Here is a 27959-nt window from a genome sequence, read left to right as displayed (position 1 = left end):
ACCTCACTTGGAGTACTGTACACAGTACTGGAGACCATATCTTCAGAAGGATATTGATACCTTAGAGAGAGTTCAAAGAAGGGCTACTAAACTTGTTCATGGATTACAGGATAAAACTTACCAGGAAAGGTTAAAGGATCTTAACATGTATAGCTTGGAGGAAAGACGAGACAGGGCTTTCTAGTAGACTAGAGGCGGACTTAACCCTGCAATGTAAATATTGCGGTTCATGAAAACTGCAATAATTACACTTGGAGGGTTAAGGGTAGCGGGAGTTGGCACCCAGACCACTCCAATGGGCAGAAGTGGTCTGGGTGCCTGGAGTGTCCCTTTAATACCCAGGTGAATCTACGATCTACAAATATATACTGTTGTGCAAAGACTTTGGATTCTGCAAAATCTGGTATACTGAGTACAGCGTTAATTGCAGTCACAGGTTTATCTTTAAAACCACAATTCACTCTTTGCAGTAATTGTTTTACTATGATTAAAAAAATGTTTATACATGTAATTTTAACAGGCATTATTCACATACAGAAACATAACACTTTCTCAAAGAGACTTTTTGTTGACAAAGATGTCCTACATTGCTGCTACTCACACCCAGAATAATATCCATTAAATAAAACAGTAACTACTGAAATCTGCAATATACTAAATTAAATTACTCTGAGCAGCTGTGGAAATCCAAAAAGTATACACAAAACGACTTTATTGCACTCTCACAACTACTTAAATCTGTTCTCACATTTTGAGTGCTACATTAGACACTTTTGGTTCAACAGTAGTATTTTACATAAACTATAAGACTCTAGGAGAGTCCGTTTCTGATATTTTGATTGAAAGAAGCTGGATTTGCCCCAACCTTTTTACCATTAAAGTATCCAAAATAGCAGCAGCTAAACAAACAAAATGGCCCTCTATCATATGATATTGGGTGCGTGGCCATACAGCCTGAACACATCCAAAATCATGTCAGTATTAAGACAATTATTCACAGTCACGACTTCTGGAAAGGCATCCTTTAACGGTTGGATTATTTAGGCTGAATAAAAGCTAAAATGGTATATATTAATTTACCACGGTGGTGGTGGAGTTTTTTTTTTTTCTTTATTATTTCAAAGCTTCTGAAAATCTAAAGTTAATGGTTGGATTAAAACTGGACTTCGAACATCTGTTTCATAGTGATATAGTCCAGATTATCCGTGCAGGGGTATTGTTAACGCAAGTAAAGTACGTTTAGAATGAAAAGCCAGACTGGAGACCGTTTGCAAGTCAGCTATACTTCCAGTTCGGTTTCTGTGGCCTGACATATCTCACTGTAGTAGATAACCTTTATAAAGTGTTATGGTTGAATACGAAAACTTGCCGAATCTATCCTCTTTCACAGCTGCCTCTAGTGAAACTGTAACGTTGGACAATGTGTTGCTTTCTACAATTCTCGAGTTTCTGATATTGCTAACAGAACTGAATGTGCAGCAAGACTGTCTGAAATCCGGTATAATCACAGGAGGTATAGTTAGGAGAGTCACTTTTGGTTTTTGGCTTTCCAGTGTCCTACAATGGTCTAACATGCAAATTGAACCCTGGAAATACTGCTAGGTAATAGAATGCACAGAATTTAAATAGCAATTAAGTCTTACCTGGTTTAGGGTCTATGTTCCTTTTTCGCTAGAATTGTAATAAACATGAATGGGGAGATGCCTTTATTCCTAGAAGGATGCAGGTTTGTGTACCATTATATGCAGTTTGCACGTTAGACAGTAAAGGGAGGGGGAGAGAAGTACCACCAAACCAGTCTTGTCAAAGTTTGAAACACAGCATTAGCCCGTCTCCCACAGGCAGTATGCTTAGAGCAATCCGGGCATCCCTCAGAATGGCTTCACTCAGCTGATGCATGGCTTGTACAGTCACAGATTTACTGTTGAGTTTAAGAGCTGCTCCATAGCATAACACCTATCACAAAATGACAAACAATGTTAAACATAATGCTCAATTTTGTGTAATTTTTTTTTTTTTTTTTTTAAAAGCCACTTTTAATTTGCATAATACGTTCATCTTTTCATGTTAAAAGGTACACGTTGGGAACTAAAACAACTAATGTATGCAATATGTTTTGGCTTCTTTATAGGGCATATCCCCCCCGCTCATTGAAACATGGATAGTTTTTGCAAAAATAAATGTTATGCAGCGTATTGAATAATACAAGAGATATGTATATAACACACGTACACCCCAATAGGTAAAAGTATATAAAATAAATTTACCAGATGTATGAATGTAAGAAGAACCCTCTAATCTTGTTAAAAATATAAACAATACAATTTACAAAAAGAACTAAACATAGAAAAACATAGTGTAATAAATTCAAACACCAGAAGTGCGCTGATTCAAATTGCACTCACAGGATAAAAGTGCAGTACAGGCATATAGCGATCTTGTGGACTTGACGGATATCTGTAATCTTCTTTTTGACCTTATTGAAGAGGGAGAGACACACAGGACATAGTGCACCAGTATAATGTAAAACAATATTATTTATTAAATTGCACTCACAAGAAAGTGGTTGAAATCCAGCATATCAAACACTCAAGGGTTCACAGTGCCAACATCCTTCCTCCCGTAGCGAGTATTGAGAAAAGCCGATGAAAACAACATAAAACAATCAATAAAAAACAAATCAAATAAGAATAAAAATTCAATAAAGTGCTGTCGTAGTCCCTCCGCTCTACGCGTTTCGTCCTAAACCGGACTTCCTCAAGGGCAAATGAAGGTCTGTAATGAAGTAGCACGAGATACCGGATGTAACTGTGTGAACTGCTGATGTGAAAAAGAGGCTTGGAACTCATGAACTGGATACAGGTGATGCGATTCAATATGACGCAACGTGATTGGCCATTTAGAAGGCGGGATACTTAACATCTATTTTAAAAAGACGGACGGAGAAAACTTCATTACAGACCTTCATTTGCCCACTGAGGAAGTCCGGTTTAGGACGAAACGCGTAGGGCGGAGGGACTACGACAGCAATTTTTATTCTTGTTATTTGATTGTTTTATGTGGTTTTATCCGGCTTTTCTCAATACTCGCTACGGGAGGAAGGATGTCGGCACTGTGAACCCTTGAGTGTTTGATATGCTGGATTTCAACCATTTTCTTGTGAGTGCAATTTAATAAATAATATTGTTTTACATTATACTGGTGCACTATGTCCTGTGTGTCTCTCCCTCTTCAATAAGGTCAAAAATAAGATTACAGATATCTGTAAGTCCACAAGATCGCTATATGCCTGTACTGCACTTTTATCCTGTGAGTGCAATTTGAATCAGCGCACTTCTGGTGTATTAATTTATTACACTATGTTTTTCTATGTTTATTTCTTTTTGTAGATTGTATTGTTTGTATTGAATAGTAAGCCTGCCACCTTAGCCCAGTGTTGAGTGTGTTAGATTATGAAAGTGCTGTTTAGTAGAGGTTATATTTTAGATTTACGGAGATTGAACTGCATGAAATACATGATTTCACTAAGTGGAGCTTATCAAAAAGAGAGAAAAAAAAGTTTTAAAAAAAACAATGATGGGGGGCGGAGCTAACGGCGTTCAGGAGCAGACGCCATTTCACCCAGCTCCTCGATCATCGCCAGAGAAATCGCCAATACTCGGCGACACGCCATAAATCCAGAGCCGCAATAGCGATCCTTGCACTGGGATCCGCATACCGGACCTGTGGATGCCTTTTTTATGCCCGTCGGGCACGAAAATCCGGCGTAAAGTGCCTCGGGCCTACCGAGCGGGACTCCCGCGGCAGCCACGTATTACCTCTTGGGACGGAGACTTCTGGGACACAGACCCACAAGCAGCCGACATACCTTGGGGCATACCCGAACCCTCGATGGGCCGTAAATCACAAAAAACGGCTCCGGCCGTGGCTGCCTCAAACCATGAAATCAGCCAGATGCTGGCCTCGACGCCCCGCATGCGGCAGCCTTCATCCCCCCAGCGGGAAACTACAACTGACCCAGTGGTGGATGAGGTACCGGGGAATGGAGCACAGGCTACGCCTGAAACTGAACCACCTGTAACAAAACGGGACATCCATGATCTCCTGGCTCACTTCCAGGACATGTTCTTTGCAGAACTCAACCTGGTTAAAGCAGAGATGCAAGCCATAACGGAACGCCTCCGAGTATCTGAAAAGGACTATGCGGACATAAAAAAACACATGGCCACCCAAGGGAAATCTATAAAGCAGCTACAAACCTCCCACTCCCAAATAGCAGCCAGAATGGATGCATTGGAAGATAAAAGCAGACAAAACAACATCAAGATAAGAGGAGTAGAGGACACTGTACCAGCAGAAGAACTACCTCACCTCATCAGGCGACTCACCGCAGCCATCGTCCCAACTAAGCTCGCTAAACAGTTCGCCTATGACGGACTATACCGCATCGCAACACCCTTGCAAACGCCAAACTCCCAGCCTAGGGATGTTATCCTCTGCTGCCGATCCTTTGCGGACAAACAACGTTTACTGCAGGCACTGCGGGGGAAAACCCCATTCCAGTTCGAGACTCACTCACTCACATTTTATCAAGACCTAAGTAAAGCCACACTCCTGTGGTGGAAAACAATGCGCCCTATCACGCAGCCCCTGCAAACCGCTGGCATCCCTTACAGATGGACAAACTCAAGAGCACTGCTGTGCACCAAAGAGGGAAAAACCTTCAAAGCTACCAACCCTTCCGAGGGCCCGCAATTCTTACAAGCCCTAGGCCTGCCGGTGCCCGACCCGACGACTCTATCCCAAAGGGTATGGGACATGGACAACATACCTCCTTTCGTTGCCGGAGGGGAACGGGACACTGTTACTTGAATATGACCTGGACTGTATAAGGTTTCTAGTTTAATAATAGCACAACTGTTCGGAAATTTTCCACCATATGCCATTACATACATTAACGCACTTGGAATTGCCCCTATAGGCAATCTTGTTTAATGTTCTCTGACCGCTTCCACATTACTATGTTCTCATGCTCCTGACGCTACTACACAAACGACCTCAGAGGCCCAACCACTTGCTCAGCCACTACACACACTCACTCCTACGAGACCGTCTGATACCAACACCTGCTTATCCCCCCCCCCATATACCACCCCACGAATCGGGGGAACTAAGGCCCACACAACACACCTGGGCCGGAACCCCACAAGCTGAACTGGCAAACAGACCACTACAACCCTTGCAGAAACGCGACTACGGTTCCACACTGACGTCCTCTAGCCCCATTACATTTAGTTACCTGTGCCAATCAGAGAATGACACATTTACCTTATGACGGGATAGCGCATCCTATAATGGCTGGTTTATAAACATATTGGGCACTACACCTCATGTTCCCTACATACCTACGTTTACAACACACAGATGTAACTCTATAAAACTGTAATTCACCTCCAAACTTCTGGACCACTACCTTCACTAAATATAAAATGTGCTGTCTTATCTGCCATGTTACAAATTGCTACTGACATATTGTTAATGTACCCGCTGTTGTGGCGCTACAAAAAAATCTGTTACTCTATGCACAAATAAAATAAAGAATTGAAAAAAAAAAACGATGATTTTTTTTTCCTCTCCATATTTACCAACTTTCCTTTCCCTCATGTTTTGCATACCTGCCATAGCCAGCCACTCAATATCCTACCCTTAAGTATTGCACGTCATTAAAAATGTTTTTTGATAAATTACTCTCGGAGGGCGCCAGGGTACTCCTAGCACCGTAGCCACTACAACAGGCTGTAGCAGTTATGGTACTTGGAGGTGCTTTATAGTGATCTGCACCCAACACGGGTACATGCTCTCGAGCTATAAGACTGCGTCCTATTTCTCGGAAATCAAAAGTGAAATTAAAATTCCTCCATCAACATTCCATCCAACTTCAAGCCTGCTACATTCCAAGTACATCACTCCCATCCTCCGGAGCTTGAAAGATGCTCAGTTAATAAAACTGTGATTAAGCGAATAGCAGTCAGATGTATTGCTGTTCTACTAAGCTTATTGACTTTTTCCACTCATCATACTTGATGATTGGAACTGTGGTGGGGGGTGGGGAGGGAGGGGGGGGGGAGTTAAAGGACATATCCAATAAACCATGCTGGACAGAATTCATGGGAAGAGAAAAAAAAAAATAGCCATAGGACAAATTGAGAAGCGCCTACTTTTTCTGATCTAGTAGGGGGTTGTTGTAGCTTTGGAAATATTAAATTTTTAAAAATTAATTCATAGCATTGAAATGAAAGACTTTTTAATAAGTGAAGCCCCATTTCATCCCCTTACACTATAATAATATCCCATAATAAGATTCCAAACTATTGCTAGGGCAAAGAGGTACTAGCTATAGACCGTTTAGAAAAAGCTTTGTTCAGGTATACTATATGAGTCTTGCAAATTATTATGCTGGCAGCTGATCTATTTTTCAGAGATTTGTCATAAGAAGTTTTGGAGGTGACAGGTAGAGCGAGAAACTGGTCATCTATATTAAGAGCTAAAAAATTGGAGGCTTAATCTGACGTTTAAATATTCTTGCGGCGATAACCCACTTGAGCACAGCAAATTGCTTGGATTCCAACTGGATGAGCTGATTAGTCAAATGACTGACAGGAAAAAAGGAACACCCCCAATATAAAAGAAAAGTAGAACAGAAGATTTGTCAAGAAAATGGTCTTTTTTTTTTTTCTGGTACCCATTTTGTAGATTCAAAGCTCTCAGAGACCATATCACAGCATCTAGAGACAAAGGGAAGTTCTGCAACAAAAACAATGAGACATCAATGAGAGAGTTGTGATATCAGTGTGGCGGATATCATGAAAAGACCATCACACTATTCTGGCTCTCTGTTCCTCCTCCTCTCTTTGCTCCGTTTGCAGCTCATAGCATCCGGAGAACCCCTAACGCTTCAGTGGTACTTATCTGTGTTTCCCTTGGAACTCCGGCATGGCAAAAAGGATCACCTTGGCCTGGTCACCCTTCATCTCAGGGTTTTGCCCCTTTTCCAATGCCCAATTAGAGCACTCTTTGGAGAGGAGTTACAGTATATCAGAAGGAACAATGGCTACCTATGAGCCAGGTGGAGCCCCCCTTCCTCGACCGGCCTCAGACCCTGTTAATGTTACCGGCAAATGACCGTAACCACCTGGAACTAATTTCTTGACTTGTGGAAGTTCATAACTGTTTTCTATATGATTTCGCCTCTCTGTATGTGAGGGATAATTGACTTGGCGAGAGATGACTCAATTATATCCCAGACACAGAGGCGCCTGGGTGGGATCTGTATGTACTGAATAAAGACTGCATTTGGAACAATATACTCTCAGAACCATGTGTCTAGTTACTGGGAGAACAGAGCTATATTCACTGAAGGTTTCATTTCTATGAGAGGAGAGTTTAGCAGAGGTAACCAGTCAGGATACCCGGGTTCGGCTACAATCAGACCTTAGGAAGGAAGGCTGGAGTTTTTTCTTTTTTTTCTTTATGACTTCTGGAGAGCACCCACCCCTAAGGAATAAATGGTCTGTCATAACATCCATGCTGATTCCTTCACCCTTCTTCACATGCTCAGAAGTTCAAACAGGTAAATAGACAAGTAGAGAAAATCCACAAGCAGAATATGGTTGATTCAATGTTTTGTTTTTTCCTTTAACCCCTTAAGGACACATGACATGTGTGACATGTCATGATTCCCTTTTATTCCAGAAGTTTGGTCCTTAAAGGACCACTCTAGGCACCCAGACCACTTCAGCTTAATGAAGTGGTCTGGGTGCCTGGTCCAGCTAGGGTTAACCCATTTTTTTTATAAACATAGCAGTTTCAGAGAAACTGCTATGTTTATTAATGGGTTAAGCCTTCCCCCTAATCCTCTAGTGGCTGTCTCACTGACAGCCGCTAGAGGCGCTTGCGTGATTCTCACTGTGAAAATCACAGTGAGAGCACGCAAGCGTCCATAGGAAAGCATTGTAAATTCTTTCCTATGCGACCGGCTGAATGCGCGCGCAGCTCTTGCCGCGCGTGCGCATTCAGCCGTGGGGCGGAACGGAGGCGGAGAGGAGGAGAGGAGGAGGAGAGCTCCCCGCCCAGCGCTGGAAAAAGGTAAGTTTTACCCCTTTTCCCCTTTCCAGAGCCGGGCGGGAGGGGGACCCTGAGGGTGGGGGCACCCTCAGGGAACTAGTGCCAGGAAAACGAGTGTTTTCCTGGCACTAGAGTGGTCCTTTAAGGGGGTTAAACTGGTAGACTGGATGGTGTCCATTGATTTAAATGATTCTTACTTGCAAGTTCTGATATCACCAATAAGCAGAAAACACCCAAGATTTTATATCTGATATGAAAGAAGATGTCTCCACCTCCAATTCAAGGATTTCCTTCTGAAGGACATTTCAGTGGTGACAGTGATACCTAAATCGCACGGCTGGATTATCCACTGGGTCAGTTCCCACCTAGTTTTCTCAGTGAACACAGTTTTTCTACCAACAGAAAAGCAAAGCAAGTTGAAAGAGGCAATAAAATGTTATAGAAAGAAGACCTGAACACCTGTTTCTCTTCTTCAAGGGCTTTGACAAAAGATGTCAAAAATCAAACCAGCATACTGGTCAGGTGGATTAAAGAAGCCTTTTCACTGGCATTGAAGACATTCAGTCTATGTCCACCAATTCAAACTCACTCCAACAGGACCATAGCTACTTTTTTAGAAATGCAAGGCTGTTACATTTACTACATAAATCTTTAAATCAAATGTTCACCAATCATTACAGATTGAACATACAGACCTCCAAAGACTCTGATTTGGGGGCACAAGCTGGAAATAGTGAAATGAAGACATGACCTCACCGTTCAGTAACACTTATCAAATCCCTGTGGTTTTAGGTACTGCCTCTGTCTGTTGGGGGAAACGTTAATTTTACTTATTATTTTTTTTTCTTTAAGATTATAGGCTGTACAAGTTTCTTTTGCAAAAATAAAAGGCCATTTGTCCAGAGTGTAATACTAATACAGATTACACCCACCTGACTGGGTTTTAATATCGGAAGAGCTTTAACAAGCAAACACAACCATAAACCAGAGTCAAATAATAAACAAAAGGGACGGAACATTATCACAATAGCAATAGATCACAGGAAATTCTATTGTGGAACTTTAAAATTCCTCCTATACATCCCACACCTTGTGGTTCGAGGCCAGTGTAGAATGCAGTAAACTAATCAAGCAGTTGATGATCATGAATTTAAGCAATGACACTCAGCTGTGGTCTAAAGACAAGCAAACAGTTTCTAGCGTCCTATGAACCCTCAAAATTATTTTATTAAAAATCCTTTTATGAGTCACGTGAGAGCATTTATAGGTCATCAGAGAAGAGCATGTCCTGCACAATGCGTGATTTCAGTCCTACACAAAGCCATGAGCTACACTCTTAATTTGGATCAATCAGGGTCTATAATGTGGTGAATTAAAGCTTATATATGTGTTTCTTTGCATTGTTATTCACCAACGTGAGAATTTAAAGTCCATTTCAAATTTAAGGCCAAAATAGTAAAACTGGAAAAATTATCTAATTTACCTATACTTCCAGTTCGGCTACTTTGCCTTAAAATGTGAAATTCACTTTGAATTCTCCCTTTAGTGAAAAACCCTGTTGGTCTAAAACATATATGGTTGTTCTCTTGGTCTTATTTATTTTCCAAAGTGCCAACATGTGTCAGAAGGGGATTATGACATATGAAGAAATAATCTAAAACCTTATGGGAAGTTGGTAAAATTACTGATATTTGGGGACTACAGAACCAGGAGCTTATGCGTAATATAACAAAATGATATCCTGCCTTTTAGACTTTAAATTTAGAAGAAAAAAAAAAAACGGAATACCTTATCCACCTTGAGTTTGACTTCCACACACGTATCAATCATTCCTATAATGTGTTGTGTCAGTTACACACCCCTCCTGTATCTTTGGCACCCACTCCCCCATTTAACTCAATCTCCCCCTCCCTATGGCTCTGACCCCCTGTTGCATGGCCTAACAAACGGTGGTAGAAAATCTATTTTATCCTTGACTCTGTTTAATAGGAAGCTGCTCGCTGCTTCCAAATAATACATTTCGTAACTAAGGTATCATCTATAATGTCCTGAAACTCTTCTTGGTACACCTCATTGGTTTTATTAATTAATTAAACAAGGTTTTCAAAATGTTTTTTTAAATGACAGCATAACAGTTCATGTAAGTATTTGGTGTGCTTTCATATTGCATTTGAACTAGTTACCAGCTAAAGATCTACTAGTCTGCAAGGCGTTGCATCAAATGTTCATATTTTCCATATAGTCCAATATAAGGGAGTGAAAATGTTGAGGGACTCACCCCATCTATAGCTAAAATGCCTCCACTTCTCAAAAGGCGCAGAGATTTCTCATAACATTTCCTGCAGCTCTGCTCATCGGCCATGTTGATGAAGACTAGGTCAAACTTGCCAGCTTCCCCAGCAGAGAGCAGGTCATCTGGAAAGAGAGACAGTACTTCAGTGGAATGTCAAATCATTTTCAAATTGGCATGGATACAGCTATCTGTAGCGGTTATGGCGCTTTGAGTGTTGCTACGTCATAATTGATATGTACATTCTAATCTCTACTCCCCCCCTGACCCCTTCTTTCTGTACAAAATACCTGCTAGCTAGTATGACATGCCATTCAATACCTTGTCTTGTTGTTCCATGTCGTTATAATTTTAATAAACGTAAAAGAACACTCCAAATACCATTACCTCTACAGCGTGCTGTAGTGGTTTTGGTGCCAGGAAGCCCTAGTACAGTCCCAGTATAATCTTTCAAAGCGTTTCAGCACAGTGTGACACTAAACTGGGTACTGCAGGAGAAAACATATGATCATGTAGGTATTCATTTAGTAACCAGGAGCGTCAGTTGAGCTTTCTAAAGAATGAGATGAACAAGCTGTATTGAACGGCCAGTGGCTTCTCATGCTTAAAAAGGTTAAAAGCAGCGCAGGCACTCAGTGGGACCCAGGTAAGTGTCAAATCGTGCTCAAACTGTTTTATAGTTTGTACTGGCAGACGTCTGGCACCATAACCACTACTGCTGGATAGAGTAGTTATGGTGCTTGGAATGATCCTTGGTGGAATAATTTATTTCACTGTTCACTCTTCTGCTGACAGAATTACCGAGAGTCTGCTCTGCAGATTTCACTATTATTTCAATCTTGTTATCCACGCCAGCCTGGGGAGGAAAGACAGGACAAGTCTTAGTAAGAAAGCTCTGCAAGTTAGGAAATATGTCTTACACATAACTTACTTTAGAATTTCAAACTTTCCTTTTTTCCCCTTGTTAATGGACCAGGACTAGAGAAGCACTTTATACTATAATAATCAGATCAGGGCTTCACTGCTCTACTTCTACCATGTGGCAATCTCAATGACAGCGCTCACAGAAAGTGATAGAACGTTACATCTTTACAAAACTCTGGATACCGAGTGGAAAACGCAAGTGGAACCTGAAGCTGTCTCTAGTACAGCATTTAGGGCTATCTATCATCACCACAAGAGGTTTCTTCCCAGTCTGCCATTTACTGCCCAATCTCTGCTAATGCACAATGTTTCCCATATCACACACAGAGCTGACAAGAAGTGAAGCAACTAATCTTTGTAAATGTAGCTCTTGTGAATGTTAATTCCCACAATGCTCAGCCAGTCATCAGGCAGTGTCAACGTAGCATAATGGAAAAAGGAATCTATAACAACTACAAAACCAGTGTGAAGAAATCACTTTCAAGTTCTTTAGTTTATTTCCTTTTCTTTCATTCGGTATTTGTAACTACAGTACAGAGACCACCCCCTGGCTCGTTAACTTCAAAGCATACCTTTAATTAAACCCTCTCCCTGTGCGGCCGCCGTTCGTATTGTCGAACGCCACGTGGCTGAGAAAACGGCATTGTGCGAACAAAGGCAGCAGGACTTGATTGTCGAGTGTCTGGAACTAAAATCGGACACTTGACTTCCCGAACACTGGTCCCAAACACACGAACGCTGGATCTTCATTTCCCGAACAGCTAGGAGAACGCTGTTCTGTACTTTTGTTCATTTGTATGAGGGGAACAATCGCTGCTAGGATCCAGGGGGAACCGTTCGTGGATTTATTTGGTTTTTACAACTTTACGAAATAGACCGGCAAAACCACCCATACTTGTGTAACTGTTTTGGGCAGGAGCCTCGCTGTTAGCCGGTCACCTAAGACTTCCATAGAATTCGAAAACCCCTGGGGGGGCGGAGTCTGACAGCCGATCAGAGCAGACGCAGGGTAGATGGGCTCCGTGGATACCCATTGTAACCCAACGATTATCGGCCACCCAACCCCTAAAAATAGCACCCAGGCGACCCAGAACGGCAATGGGGAGGAAAACAAAAAAACAAAAACCAGACCGACCCAAACAGGGGGCCAGCATACGAGATCTCTTCCAAGATGGCCGCCGACCTCGAGGATTTTTCTGACTCCTCGGGGGATTTCTATCCAGATGACGCCACTATCAGCTTACCTCCAGAGAGACCCAAATAACCGACACCAAGCCCAGCGGCAGCAGAGCCGAAGCTACCTCAACGCGGCAAGCACAAGATATTGCAAAGCTCAAGCAGGAAATCCAGGCTCTTATACAAAAGCAGGCCAAAACCGACCAGCGCTTCGCGGCAATGGAGGATGCCAGGCGCCGCAATAATTTAAAGATACGCGGAATCCCGGAGGATATTCCAGCAGAAGAAATCCCACACCTCCTGAGGCGGCTCTCGGGAGCTTTGCTGACACCTAAACAAGCCAGGAACATTGGCTTTGAGGCAGCCTTCCGGATCCCGAAATCCCGGAGAGCCCCTGCGGCGGCCCCCCGAGATCTAGTGGTGAGATATAAAATCCCGACAGACAAGATGGCCGTTCGGGCAGCCCTGAAGGGATCCACCACCTACACCTTTGAAGATATGACATTAGCCTTCTACGCGGACCTGTCAGGGGAGACCCTGCAATGTCGCAGGTTCCTACAACCCCTCACCTCACTGCTGCGGGGCGAGCAAATTACTTACAGCTGGCGCAAACCATGCACGCTTTGAATCCAACATGACAACCAGACATACTCCATTTCGGACATTTAAGAAGCAACCGCCTTGCTGCCCCTGCCCACGGAGGGGCTGTCATCCACAGCTGCACCTGAGCAAACAACGGCAGCACAGAGATGGGACCCGACGAGGACAGTTCCCTTCATCCCACGGGGAACCGGGAAAGCCGCACTCGCAGCAGCTACCACCTGAGGGCCGATCAAAACTCCCCCACTGTAGGACAATACACTACAGGCGACAACCTGGTTCATTGTTGTTACTCTCCCCACCCAAATGTGAAACGCAACCCAAGGACTGGCCTCTAGGGCCCCTGTAAAGGAATGCTGCGAACATAACAGTAGAAGATGCCCCAATTACCTGTTTCATAAACGTCTGGTATTTATTATTGCCTTACACACGCAATGTTAGACATCAGGGAGTTCAAATCTCAGGGCACATCTAATATCACACACCTGCAAATGAAACACCACACAGCCCAGCTACATCAGTTACACTCGCAACCACTGGGCAGCCCGACAGACTTGGCCATCAAAAGCCCGTCCACTTTTTCACACTCCCCTCCCCCCCCCCGGATACCAAACCTACATGGCAGGCCAAAAACCACCCGAATCTCTCTCACAAGCACCCCACACACAAGGTCCGAAGGACGACCACACACATCGGGTACCGGGAATGCCATGTTTCCAGTAGTCATCTAGCCAAGGCATACACCAGCAATAAGAGACACACACACACACGACATTACGCAACTAAATCATCGCTCACTACACGACCTATGTCTTGCCATCACTTCTTGAAAGCCTTCAGAAACAATACTACTTAAATAAATATAAATTGTGCAGTCTAAACAAAGCCATATTATTGACCTAAGTTGAATGTTATTATTGCGCTTGAAACAGCTGTTGTGGCAGTTCAGGCATGTCTGTTACTGATTGCACGTAAAAAAAAAAAAAAGAAAAGAAGAATTCGAAAACCCCTGAACTGATCTGGGTGATTTTTGGATATGTTGGTCACCCAGATCAGGGCTATCAGGGGATAGGACTTTTGTGGGGGATACCTTATGTTTTAAGGGGTGTTCTGAAAGTTGGGTAACATTTTACTTTTTCTGCCTGGAGATAATGAAGTTATTACTTTATCAGCCCTAATTATCTCCAGGTCTAGGGGAGGGAATTATATGTTTGTACTGGGAGTGTTTAACTATTTCTCTGTTCATGATTGGTTATATGATTTATGTCTTGTGGGTGGTCCCCTTGCACAGGGACTTGCATAAAAGCCGGTGTGGCATCATTTAAAGTCAGTTCTGTTATACCCTTCTTCTAGACGTCAGCTGATGTTTAGGTATCTGTCTACTTCACTAAGGGAATCTACTTGGGAAGCAGTTATTCGTATGGAGATCGCTTATTTTATTTGTCGAACAGAGAGTTATAGTCACCGATACTCTGGCCGTTAGGGAGGAAACTACCGAATGGGTATTGGATATACCAGGTTTCCTTACAACCAGTTATTAGCAGAGTCATCTCACACATCCTCAGCCAGACATTAACCATCTTTTACATTATCTATTAAAACTTGTCTGTAATAGTGTATTTTAAAAAAAAAACAAACAAAAAAAACCTATATATTTGTATGACTTCTAAAAAAAAATTATAAATAAAGAGAGAAGAAAAATAAATGTGGCAATGGATTAAGGAGGTCTGGAAACGTATGGACACAATTCGAACAAAACCAGACACTTCTGACGTTTCGGGCATAACCCTAGCAAATTGTTTACGGTCAAGCAAAATGTAAACAAGAGCCTTTACCAACAACCACTCTTCTATACACGGCCGGCATATCTGCCTGTTAATAATGAGCAATCATTGAAAAACACCAGAGTCTTTTTTCATTTGTATGTAACCTGTGCAACTTTCTGTTTTCTGTCAGAGATGGGCTATAACAACCTACTATACGTATTGGATCACGTCTACATGGTTTATTTAAACTGGGGGGTGCCCCAAAAGTAGAGGTTTTAAAACTACAGCTTCCATGATGCTTTATCATTCAAAAGCATTCTTAAGGAAAGAAAAGCACTATGGGAATTGTAGGTCAGCAGCATCTGGGAATCTACCTTATGTGCATCCCTGATTGAAACCAGCTGTGCTTGGTTACAGTACATTTTTTAAAAAATGGAGATAACAGCTTGAAGAATTGATAGACACACACACTGGTAATCAAGCTGACATGGACTACAACTCTTCTAATGCTGATCCAGTCTAGGAAAACATTGCATCTGAAGTTCCGAGTATGGGGTACCTCTCTCCAGAATTCCTTTGCATCACTGGAATTTTCAGTCTCACTGAAACTCGCAGTTACCTTCCCATCAGCTGGCAGCACCAAGGCCAGGACCAGAGGATTGTAACCACAGCTCCTCCCTGTGGGGAAAAAACGAGATAGCAGAGGTTGGCAATAAAATAATTAAATAAAAAAAACTAAAACATCAACACAAATATCATATAGTAGTGATGAACAGTGGTGAATTACCTCAACTGAAATGCAACTTATATGGTAATTTCAATAAATGATATGGATTGGTAGAGAACCATTACAGCATGCAGTTGAAAACATATCTGGGGTCCACCAGGCACCCGTTGCCACCCCTAAACTCAATAATAATCCTTATTCTGGTGACTATAGTGTCCCTTTAATCTTTAGATTTATACTAAAAACAAAAGAATCCATGAACAAATCATTTTGTTCCATAATCTTACCCTGCCTTCAGTCTCACCTTACATGCTCCCAAAATACTGCTTTATATGACATTGTGACCATTTCTATAGTAGAAATGTGACATTTGAACTACAACTCCCAAAACCCCTACTGTGACAAATAACGATCTATTTATCCTACAAGGAATGACTGGATCTCACTGCACCAAGTTGCAAATCATAAGGATTGGTTCAAAGGCAGGGACTTCAAATGTGAGTTTCCTTTTTTTTTTTTTGGTGAATTTTTCCAGTTTACTAATTTTAAACCATATGATTAACAATATGATTAATTCAGAGAAATATAAAAGATATTTTTTCCACAGTGAGATAGAATACATAGCAAGGCGTGGATGTTAGGAATGCATCATATGAAAATAATTAACCCAGAGAATGCAGATTGTGAAAAAAGGAACTTCCTGGATATTTGTGGGTGAAACAAACATGGGAGTAAAGTCTGAGAGAGTATTTAATATAGTGCATGTCCTCGTTCAAAGAGGAACAGTACACGTGAATAGAACGGTTTATTCTACTAAATGTAGGAAGGAGGCCGATCAGCTGATTGCTTCTTTCTCCTCTCGATATGTACAAAGTCTACACACCTAGCAGAATTTTGCATCCATGCTGGTAGTGGGAAATTAACTAATTAACAATGTCTGTCTCTTTCAGCAGCAAATGACAGCACTTTGCTTGTGTCACATATTTAGTTTATGTTCTACTCAGGTCTATGGAGAAAGGATCTTGGTTCTAGCCCCTAAAGGCACCCAGAACACCCCATCAAAATAAAGTTGTGTTGGTGCAAAGGCCCTGCAGTTTAAAACTCCGGCTTAGTAGAAACAGCATTTTAGAATTAACGCACACTGTCTTTCTAACAGCCACTTGAGGTGCCTCCAGTTTTCAAACAAATGCTGTTCCTAGAGAAACATTTGATGGGTGCAGTGTAGCGATTTGCAGGCATACGCACTAGCCTACCAGTGCTTCCACTTCAGGAACCATTGGTTTGGCTGAGATCATTAAGATTGATTACCTCAACCAAAGAAGCGGGACTGGCAGGGAGGAGAGCAGTGTGGAGTGGAATGGAGTAAAGGTAAGTAAATATGTTTTTGTACACAGTGGGATTAATCTACCCCGCATATAAGAAATTGGTAAACACAGTTTTAAAGAGCAGGGCCCTCTAACCAGTGTGTAGCTATTATGGCAAACATTTATGTAACATCTCCTAAACATGTCTGTATTCTAGTTGTATTTTGCAATAAGAAATACCTCGGAGTGTCTCGACCCCTGATCTTTATATTTGCCCACAATATCACATCCTTTACTTTAATAAATGTGATGCCCACCCCAGCATCATTAGGGTGTCATTAGGCAACCCGGATTATTTTTTTTCCAGCCTGACTCATGTCAATTCTGTGCATATTAAACGTCTGGCACGCAAGCACAACCCTTTAAATAAATCTGGTTGCTGATAAAATCAGTTTTTTGCAAATAGCTGATGTTCAGAGGTGGACACCTTCTTAATTTTATAAAATAATAATGGCCTTTTCATCCTTATTAACTATCAATTGAATATCAATCTTCATCTTACTACATTTATAAATACCCATTAACAGAAAACATACAGTAGTCACTGGAGTATGATTTAGGGAACAAATCAATGAGTGTGAGATGTATGTGTGTTGGGAATATTGAGTACGGCATATACAGGTATTCTCACCAATGTCCAGAACCCTCCGAGACTTTATGAGCTTGGCGAGGTTTCCCAAAAGCTGCGCTGCATCACTGCTTACATCACGTGGCGTGATACTGAAGAGCTGCTGGAAATACACACAAGACTGTCTGTAACTCAGCTCTGTACTATACTATAACAGTAATTATTTTATAACGTAGTTACAGAAAAGGCCTGAAAATCTCTGGGAATCCATTGCAGATTACATTAGTTCCTATAAAAAGTAGGCCTAAATAATAACTGACAGAGGACCAAAAAAATAAAAATGTAATTTATTTTCACATACAGTTACTAAAATCAACCTTTATACATTGCACAGAAAGATTTAATTTGTGTATCCCAAGATATAAATTATCCATAAAAGTATTTGTCATCAAAATAATTTATTTATATAGTTCATAACTTCACTAAACCACGTGCTCATCTACAGTTTTTCATATATAAAATGATAATAAAATATTTGCATTAACGTGTTTCCTGTGAGCACACTGGCCATTCTGTATTACCGTCTACTCTGTATTTCCTATTCTACGCACATTTGAATATTGTTTGTTAAAAAGCACAGATATTGAAGTAAATGGTGGTGAACTGTGCTTTTAAGAAAGACCATAACTAAAAAATAAAGTGCAACCAAGTCCAGGTATAGTGAATAGATATACCGGTACATTAGAGATCGACCGATTATTGGTTTTACCGATATTATTGTCCAATATTCAGTATTTTCGGCAATATCGGTATCGGCCAATTCAGATACCGATATTGCCGATAATACCTCCTTGGACCGCCAGGCTCATTACAAACCCGGCGGTCCTGGGGGTGCCGGCAGCAAGCCTTTACTCACCTCCCAGCAGCTCCCCAGTGTAACTCTCGCGAGACCTGCGGCCGTCAGATCGTTGCCACGTGTTACCATGGCACGCGGCACGCTGGCCGCGAGAGTTCCACTGGGGAGCTGGAGGAGCTGCTGGGAGGTGAGTAAACGCTTGCTGCCTGCCCCCCCACAGCTCAGCCAATGCCACTGGACCACCAGGGATTGCTATATTATTTTATATTAGTTTATATAATGTAGTGTGTGTTTGTGTAGTGTGTTTATATAATGCAGTGTGTGTGTGTGTGTAGTGTGTGTATATAATTCAGTGTGTTTGCATAGTGTGTGTATATAATGCAGTGTTTATATAATGCACACTACACAAACACACTGCATTATATACACACACTACATTCACTATACACACACACACTACACAAATACACACACTCTGCATTCATTATATACACACACACACACTTTGCATTTAGTATATACAGCATTCACTTTACACACACACACACACACTGCATTCACTTTACGCACACTACCCAAACACTCTGCTTGCATTACATATACACTACACTAATACACACTGCATCCACTACACACACACACACACACACACTGCATCCACTACACACTGCATCCACTACACACACACACACACACACACACTGCATCCACTACACACACACACACACACTGCATCCACTACACACACACACACACACACACACACACACACACTGCATCCACTACACACACACACACTGCATCCGCTACACACACTGCATCCACTACACACACACACACTGCATCCACTACACACACTGCATCCACTACACACACACACACTGCATCCACTACACACACACACTGCATCCACTACACACACTGCATCCACTACACACACACTGCATCCACTACACACACACAGCTCCCTGTCTAAACACACTGCATCCACTACACGTGGCATGTATATTTTGTGCATTTACCTTTAGAAATAGTTTTTATTTTCCAAAATGGTAAATGTACAGAATATCAGCAAACTATATCGGCTATCGGCCTGAAAGTTCACAGAATATCGGTATCAGCTCTAAAAAAATCAATATCGGTCGATCCATAATATACATACATGTAGCTCTTTGAATTGTGAGTGTTTCCTTTTGTATTTGTTTTAACCTGTGCTCATTTTACAATTTCATACTGCACAATGATCTGTTTTTTTCTCCTTCCTGTTAAAGATATAGACTCCCTAAGTATGGTCATTGCCATATCTATGGAGATTATATATATATATATATACACAAATACACACACACACACACACACAGACTTGAATATAGTATGTTTAGCCAATTGTATCTGTATATTGCTGTGTTATTTTAGAGAGTTGTATGAATATAGTTGTATTTGGTGTGCATCCTTTATTCAGTTATATACTATATTATCTAAGCACTTGGGGAGTGCGTTATGCAGCTACTGGCTTGATTTGTTTGTGTACACTCCACAAACTACTGTACTGTAGCTTATGTAAACCAACATATTACTACAAAGTTGGGATAATTGTATTAAAGTGATTTTTGTAAAGAAAATTTTGAATGACAAAACATGCAGTTCTCTTATCTGCTGCCTTTACAAGCCTTCCCCTGCTAACCCCACCCAGGCTTTATGTGGCTGTCCAATCACAGACTTCCTAATGCAACTCAATGAGAAGTCTTTGCAAGGCAGGTGCTCTGGGCAATTACTGCCTTTTCAGTTTATCTCTACTGAGATAAGCAAACCAGGAAGTAACAGGACCGTTTGAATGATTGACAGCCAGGAGGGTATAACAAGGTTAATTTATAAAACTGACAATTTTTTTAATTAAAATCTGCATTTTTTGTAAAATGCAAAAACAGGACACACTTTACACATAAAGCACTTCAGCAAGCTAAAGTACTTCATGGCCCTGGAGTGTCCCTTTAAATAGATTGTAATATCAACATAGATGAGATCCAAGTTAAATACATCCAAGTTTTGCCTTCTTTTGGATCAACAGCAAAAAATAAATGTGAGGAAGGCTGAACTTGATGGACGCAAGTCTCTTTTCAGCTATGTAACATAGCTACCAAGGTGTCCCTATTTATACTTAATCAATACCAAAGGGATAAGGTTTTATACTAAACTGCAGACTCTTCTGGCTAAGTAAAGGATTCCTGATTTATGAAATGTGCAGTTGCCCAGGTTCTGGATGATTTCTTATTGTGGGGAGAGACTGGTTGCGCAGCATACTTATTGTTGCTATTATAGTATTAACACAATCCAGCCAGACTTTTGGTGGTGTATAAAACTTCAAGAGCTTGAGCGTTACAATATGAATCATAGCCTCGGCATTAAAGGGAAAACCTGAAATATCACACACTTGATGTACAAAATAATATATAAAGCATCTCTTATGCATTACAAATAGAATTAGGAGATCCTTGACTGCTGAGCAAATAAATTGGATGCGCAGAGACAAATAGATGTGAGAGGTGTGTAGATGCATGGCTACTAGATTAACTATGGTGAAGGGCATCCTGCATGAACAAATTTAGGGCCTACGCTGCTTGACTTTATTTCCTTTTTAGCAACATATTCATATACTGCCTGCTATTTAGTAATGGGCAGGAGGAAGCCATGTCTGTCATTTAGTGTAGAAACATAGAGGATGGAAGTTATACCATAGTTTATGTGGTCATATTAAACATTAACTAGATCATCAGATTCCTGTCTCCACTTATTAGCCTGTTCTATGATAGCAGCATATGTCTCTGCTCCATCCATCTAGACCAGGAGTAGGCCACCTTTGGTACTCCGGATGTTGTGGACTAGATCTCCCATAATGCTCTTGGAGTCATAATGCTGGCAAAGCATCAGGGGTGATGTAGTACATCTTACCTGGAGTGCCGAAGATTGCCTACCTCTGTTACAGACTATATGTATGGTAAGTTAATAGAACAGTCCAATAAGGCATGGTAAGAAAACAGATCTGTGCTACTAAAGACAAATGCTGCAGTTCAGTACATCCTGGTCACATAAAGGTATTAGTAATCTGGATAATAAGCTCCATGGCACAGCCAGATGTTCTGTACTCACCTGTCTTAGCTTTTTAGCAGCTGGATGTTCACGCAATGAGAGGCGTAGCAGGTACACTCTGCGTGGATCATCCTGACCCTCAAAAATCTTCTGGGACTTCTTACTCCGGAACAAAAAATACTTCTTTCCTAAAAGGAAATAAACAATTCATCAAAAATAAAATATATACAAATAAAAAGTAAACTGCAAACATAGTTCTGGGCACCACCTATATCTTTTTACAGCAAGTTGGTTTGATAAAAGATAACCTTAAAGCATTTTATATGCATTATATTAAAGTGACTGTCATTGAAAGTCTCCTCTAATATGTCCGCTATAATCACATACCCAAACCACAATGCTCTCACAGCCACTTCCCTTGTACAGCTCCCCATGACAAGATATAAATAAATTGCTTATGAAACATTTTTAAAGATTACATCATAAACAATTCAATATTCCAAAACATGTTAATACCATTATTAGTTCTATCAGACCCTTGTATGAATCACCAAAATATATAGAACAGCCAGGCCCTTTTTAACGCACAACACCCACAATACAGGTTCTAATATTGCAGCACCTTGTCACTCAAAGGAACACTCCTAAGCATTTTAAAAAAATAAATAAATTAAATCACTATTTAGTAATTGAGCATTTCTTAAAATCTTTGTTGGAGTTTATGCAAAAGATAGCATAAGACAAAGGAGGGACTACTTTGTCTTACGGTAAAATCATAAGTTGACAAAGCTTGACAAAAGGTGTAGCATTCCCAGTCACATTTTGCCACTAGCGACGGCTGTGGGAGTAAGTGGACAGCATCAGGTAAGTATAACTTACCTCCACTGTACTCCCAGGCACTGCACACGTATATATGCCAAGAGCCCAGGAAGTACACATTACATATGATAGCTGCAAATTTGTTGGTGACAAGGTTCAATTCAGGTAGACAATCCAATCAATAAACTGTGCTAATGAAATGCAAATATATTATTTTCTTACCTTCATTTGTTATCCTGGCTAGTTGATTGGACAGTGCTCACTCCCACTCACTCTCACAATGCATGTGGTAGAATTTAGCAGTGCAAAATAGCCTGTGTGTGTGTGTGTGTGTGTACGCGTGACTAATTTTCTCAGCATTATTCTAGACAGGGCCGGATTAACATAGGGGCTGATGGAGCTGCAGCTCCTGGCCCATGGAATAGGCCCATTTAAAAAAAACAAAAAACATTTTTTTTACATACTACTCTTAGGTTTTGCCACCTGACTGGTATTTTAAGGCACATCCTGTATTTGAGGCTGCCTGGCCGTGATGGTATTGCAGTAATACCGGCAATACAAATGCAAATATTTTTCTCAGTATAAACGGAGATTACTCTGGAATACCAGCACTGGCCAGTAGGGGGCACTGTGTATGGAGAGAGGCAGGTAAGTTACATATCCCTCCCTGCCTCTCTCTACTCACTGATATGCAGGGGAGCAGATACACAGCACAGAGAGTCCAGACAGCAGCTCCCAGCCTGCAGAGACAGACTACAGCTCAGGGAAGTGAGGGATGAGGGGAAAGGCATCAGGGAGACATGAGGACACTGGAAACTAGGGGTCACATGGTGACACAGACACTAGGGGACACTGGGAGATGTGGGGACACAGACACATGGGGACACTGTGAGACATGGGGACACTGAGACACATGGGGACGCTGTGAGACATAGATAGACACATTGGGACACAGAGACACTAGGGACACCATGTCTCCCAGTGTCCCCATGCCTCCCAGCCAGTGTCCCTAGTGTATCAGTGTCCCCATGCCTCCCTGCCAGTGCCCCAGTGTCCCCATGGCTCCCAGTATCCCCAAATGTCTGTGTCCCTATGTCTCCCATATGTCTGTATCCCCATGTCTCCCAGTGTCCACATGTCTCCCAGCCAGTGTCTGTGTCCCCATGTCTCCCAGCCAGTGTCCCTAGTGTCCCCATATCTTTGTGTCCCCATGTCTCCCAGTGTCTGCATCCCCATGTCTCTGTGTCCCTAGTGTCTGTTACCCCATTTCTCCCAGTGTCCCCAAATGTCTGTGTCCCCATGTCTCTCAGTGTCCCCATGTCTGTATCCACAAGTGCCCTCATGTCTCCCAGTGCCCCCACGTCTCTGTGTCCCCACGTATCCTAGTGACATGGGACACACTGAGACATGGGGACACTGGGAGAAATGCGGACACAGACACTGGGAGACTAGGGGACTGGGCGACATGGGGACACTGACACTGTGATGCATAGGGACACTGATGCCAGGCTGGCCTTCCAATTCTTTGGACAGACATACCCCCTTTTTGGGCATGTTCACCCCTTTTGGCAGTTCTGGTCATGTGATTTGCATCAGTGGCCTACTCTTTTACCCCGCCCATTGGCTTCCTGCTTCACTGGACACTGCTGTTGGTATGGATTTACTTGAAAGATGAAAGCATAAATTAGATAAAGAGATTAGCATAGAGTATGTGTTTTCTTATAGCTGCATCATTTGAGTTTCCCTCCAACACCAACTCCATCAGATACATGACGCTTGAGAGGTATGACTGTTTTAGTGTTTTTGGTCGATAAGATTCTGTAATTAGGCCCATCATAATTGTCAGCACCAGGCCCACTGGGCTCTTAATCCGGCTCTGATTCTAGATTATCTACACAAAGTTAGGAGATTGAATTTCTAACAAAGTAAAATGTTCCCTTTACACTTGCTAGCAAAAGATTAAATGTCAGCCTATTTTAAGTTTAAAGGAACACTATAGGGTCAGGAATACAAATGTGCAGCACTGACCCAGGAGGCACCTCTAGTGGCTGTCTGAGTGAAAGCCACTGGAGGTATCTCTGAAAAGACAGTGTTTACTGTCTAAATGCCAGCAGGGACAGACTATACTCACCAAAACAACTATGTTTAGCTGTAGCTGTTCTGGTGACAATAGTGTCCTTCTAAAATGTTTAATAGTTGTATAGGTGACCAACATAATGTATCCCAAAAGCACTCAAACACTTAACCCAACCGTATTATTATGTTACCTTTGTTGTCAGCTGGGCAAGCAATAAAGTAGATGGACAAATCTATTGCTTTAGTTAAGATCATAATTTTCATAATTATTCTGCCATTTTTTTCTAATTCCAAGTAAAAAAAAAACAAAAAAACAGCTAGTGCAAAACAAATCAAATTTAGTATAATGGTAGAAGTAACAGTTCAATCCAAAGTTGGGGAGCAGGCGCCCGTCACCTCTGCCTCCCGGCTTCCATTCCTATCTGCAGTGCAGTACAAGGTAGGATTAATCAGCGGCTGGCAGGCTAACACTTCCTCGTACTACATTGCAGAGAGCTGGGAGGCACAGGTGTGCTGGGCGCCGGAGCTCCAATGGTTTAACTCATTGGTGCCCAGTAGATCCCCAGATGTTTTAAAACTACAGCTCCCATGATGCTTTGTTATTCTAAGGGTGTGCAAAGCATCATGGGAGTTGTAGTTCTACAACATTTGGGGATCTACCTTTTGGGTACCCCTGGTTTAAACCATAAAATACGAAGGCACCTGGGTCTCCTACCTCATAACAACTTAAAAAAAGCTTCAATTGTTATGGGGGAGTATTCCTTTAAAGACATGATTACTCATCAGCATTAATGCCAAAGGAAACATGAGAATTAACTGTCACAGTTCAGCAGCCATTTTGAATTTGTGATTTATTTCTCTATATTCCCAATATCTATGTATGTGCTGGGTCTATGGTTTACTCTGCTATTTGCAATATGAATAAAGCCTTTATGTCTTGCGGCCATGTTGGTTTATATGACTAATGTTGCAAGATGTGAAATATGTTAAAAGAACCCAATCTTTGTTATTTGCATCGTTACAGTATCGACTGATGTGCTGCATGCATGTCCTTATGCTTAGCCACGTTTATTGGTCAGTCATGTGGTTTCTCAGCCTGTCCTGATAACATGCAACCAGGTCCCTTATATCAGATACAAGACTGAGCCTGTCCTAATAATATGCAGCCAGGTCCCCTATATCAGATACAAGACTGAGCCTGTCCTGATAATATGCAGCCAGGTCCCCTATATCAGATACAAGACTGAGATGGTCCTGATAATATGCAGCCAGGTCCCCTATGTCAGATGTAAGACTAGCACTGTTTAAGCCTGTACTGATAATGTGCAGCTAGGTCCCCTATGTCAGATGTAAGACTAGCACTGTCTGAGCCTGTCCTGATAGCGTGCAGCCAGGTCCCCTATGTCAGATGTAAGACTAGTACGGTCTGAGCCTGTCCTGATAACATGCAGCCAGGTCCCCTGTGTCAGATGTAAGACTAGCATGGTCTGAGCCTGTCCTGATAATATGCAGCCAGGTCCCCTATGTCAGTTAGACTAGCACTGCCTGAGCCTGTCCTGATAACATATAGTGAGATTTACCTGCAATATCTGTAATATAGATCTTGCGAAAAAACTGCATAAACTATTTTGGTGCAGTTTGTGGGAGGTTGCAGTATTATAAAGTAGTATTCTAAAATTTGCAGTATTTTTTATATATATATATATATATATATATATATATATATATATATATATATATACACACATACATACATACATACATACATATACACACACACACACTGGGGATACACACACACACTGCGGATACAGATACACACACACACACACACACTGGGGATAGATACACACACACACACACTGGGGATAGATACACACACACGCGCACACACACACACACACACACTGGGGACAGATATACACACATATACACACACACACACACACACTGGGGATAGATACACACACACACACACACAGGGGATAGATATATACACACACACACACACACACTGGGGATAGATATACACACACACACACACACACTGGGGATAGATATACACACACACACACACACTGGGGATAGATATACACACACACACACACACTGGGGATAGATATACACACACACACACACACACACACACACTGGGGATAGATATACACACACACACACACTGGGGATAGATATACACACACACACACTGGGGATAGATACACACACACACACACACACACACACTGGGGATAGATACACACACACACACTGGGGATAGATACACACACACTGGGGATAGATACACACACACACACACTGGGGATAGATACACACACACACACACACACACTGGGGATAGATACACACACACACACACACACACACACACACACACTGGGGATAGACACACACACACACACACACACTGGGGATAGATACACACACACACACACTGGGGATAGATACACACACACACACACACACACACTGGGGATAGATACACACACACACACACACTGGGGATAGATACACACACACACACTGGGGATAGATACACACACACACACACACACACACTGGGGATAGACACACACACACACACACACTGGGGATAGACACACACACACACACACACACTGGGGATAGACACACACACACACACACACACACTGGGGATAGACACACACACACACACACACACTGGGGATAGACACACACACACACACACACACTGGGGATAGACACACACACACACACACACACTGGGGATAGACACACACACACACACACACACTGGGGATAGATACACACACACACACACACTGGGGATAGATACACACACACACACAGGGGATAGATACACACACACACACACACTGGGGATAGACACACACACACACACACTGGGGATAGATACACACACACACACTGGGGATAGACACACACACACACACACACACACACACACACGGGATACACACACACACACTGTATATCTAGCACAATACTCACCAATGTACACTCCAACCGCAAAACTAACCCCTAGCAATGCTACACCAACAGCAGCATCTCGGTGTATGTTAGAAAAGGACATGGTACAGCCAGGACTAAGTCCAAAGGATATCATGTATTACAAAGCATTGCTCAGCCTCATGTTACCATTGTAAAACCTTCCTGGTCACATGACTCAAACAGCCAATAAGAAGCAGGCATTTATACCAGGGAAGCAGTAGGTACTGACGAAAAAGAATAGTGCTGTGCTGCCACCTCGTGTCAAAATGTAAGTAATGCTACTAGGCTTTTAACAATTGCAAGTCAGTGCAGACTAATGGTTATTGTTTATTGCAAGATTGGTAATGTCCATATAGATGTACTTACTCCGATGAGTCACTATGTAATAAAATGAATGGACTCTGCACACTGAATGAAAATTAATAAAAGCTATGGTTTTAAGAATGCAATGTTTTAACCCTTAAGGACCAAACTTCTGGAATAAAAGGGATAAAAGGGATAAAAGGGATGTCATGTGTCCTTAAGGGGTTACAATTGAAATACAGAGGATTTGCATTTTTATAAAAGTAC

The 27959-nt window shown here is 41.9% G+C and overlaps 1 protein-coding gene across 2 annotated transcripts; it reads right to left on the bottom strand.

Annotated features, from left to right (window-relative positions):
• Positions 1 to 404: 404 nt before the first annotated feature.
• COMTD1 (catechol-O-methyltransferase domain containing 1) lies at positions 405 to 27554 on the bottom strand. Of its 2 annotated transcripts, none has more exons than XM_063435350.1 (7): positions 27390 to 27554; positions 21543 to 21670; positions 17603 to 17702; positions 15440 to 15558; positions 11216 to 11270; positions 10403 to 10539; positions 405 to 1956 (listed from the first exon to the last, which is right to left on the bottom strand). In XM_063435350.1, exons 1-7 carry the CDS (start codon positions 27502 to 27504, stop codon positions 1804 to 1806), a joined length of 807 nt encoding a protein of 268 aa, XP_063291420.1. In that variant the 5' UTR covers positions 27505 to 27554; the 3' UTR covers positions 405 to 1803. The 2 variants fall into 2 exon arrangements, with proteins under 2 accessions (XP_063291420.1, XP_063291421.1); XM_063435351.1 differs by having other exon boundaries at positions 17603 to 17699.
• Between the last annotated feature and the right edge of the window lie 405 nt (positions 27555 to 27959).

This window comes from Pelobates fuscus, chromosome 10 (assembly GCF_036172605.1).
Source record: "Pelobates fuscus isolate aPelFus1 chromosome 10, aPelFus1.pri, whole genome shotgun sequence".
NCBI classification, from domain to species: domain Eukaryota; kingdom Metazoa; phylum Chordata; class Amphibia; order Anura; family Pelobatidae; genus Pelobates; species Pelobates fuscus.
This window is presented reverse-complemented; position numbering and strand designations above follow the sequence as displayed.